At 19.9% G+C, this 1,082-nt stretch overlaps 1 protein-coding gene across 1 annotated transcript; it reads left to right on the top strand.

Moving 5' to 3' along the window:
* Positions 1-293: 293 nt before the first annotated feature.
* On the top strand, positions 294-419 carry AAJ76_441000789 (hypothetical protein; the record flags this gene model as incomplete). Its single annotated transcript, XM_024475665.1, has 1 exon — positions 294-419. The coding sequence occupies one exon, from the start codon at positions 294-296 to the stop codon at positions 417-419; it is 126 nt and encodes a 41-aa protein (XP_024329320.1).
* Positions 420-1,082: the final 663 nt, after the last annotated feature.

The raw sequence follows: 1,082 nt of genomic DNA, 5'->3' as shown, positions 1-1,082 counted from the left end.
AATAATTTTTAAGATTTATAAAAATTTTTTAAAAATACGCTTCAACTCACAATTGATACTAAGCAATAAAAATTTTTAAGCTTTACTCTTTCTACCTATAAGAAAGAAATACAGTAAAACAATATTATTTAAACAATAAATTTTAAAGATTTTATATTTTTAATATATCAAAAGTTTAAACTAATTATGTGCAATATTCTAAAATTATTGTATTGTAAAAAAAAAAAATTTATTAAATATCATACTTTATAAACAAATTACAACTTTTTAAACTTATTATTTTTACTGTATTAATGGTGTATTTAGTACTAAATACGAATTATTCCGTGCAAAATTTAAAAATTTTTATAGACGATAAACACGAATTAAGAAATGAGCTTATACCTTCTGGGCAACACTGGAGCAGAACGCCTCTGTAGTTCAAAAAGATATTATCATATATATGCAGAACACAGGCCTAAATTAAGATCAAGTATTTTAGGGATATAATAAATATTTTTAAAGATTATTTTTTACTTGGGATTAAAATTTTTATAGTTTTTTTACTTTTTGCCGACAAGTATAATAGCAAGCGTGACACAGGAAATATACACATATAAATTGTTGCTTTATAATTAATATCAATCTCAAATATATTTCAATTTTCAAAAATAAGTTCATTTAAACATTTATAAACGAATGGTGTTACTTTTTTAAAATTATCTGGGTTTTTGTTTAAAATTTATATTACTCAACATTAAAATAAAAAACTCAACTTTATTTTTATTAAATTATAATGTCTAGTTAAATATTCGGTTAAGCTATTTTTTTGTATTTTTTAACACTATAAAATTTTCTTAAGAAAGTTTTTTTTTGATTATATCTTTTCATTTTCTTTTAATAAACATTCAAACTTTCGAAATTTATTTTTTAAAGTTTAATGTAATTTGCAATTGTCGGCGTACATTAGGGCTTTCTAAAAAAATCTTTAAAATTTAGTAAAAACATATTTTTAGGATTTAATTACAAAATCATTGATCTTTACTAGAAAGCTTCATATAATTTTTTTTAAACATATTCCAAAAAATTTGAAAATTTCTTAA

Source organism: Vairimorpha ceranae, assembly GCF_000988165.1.
Source record: "Vairimorpha ceranae strain PA08 1199 chromosome Unknown NODE_441, whole genome shotgun sequence".
Lineage (NCBI taxonomy): Eukaryota > Fungi > Microsporidia > Nosematidae > Vairimorpha > Vairimorpha ceranae.
This window is presented reverse-complemented; position numbering and strand designations above follow the sequence as displayed.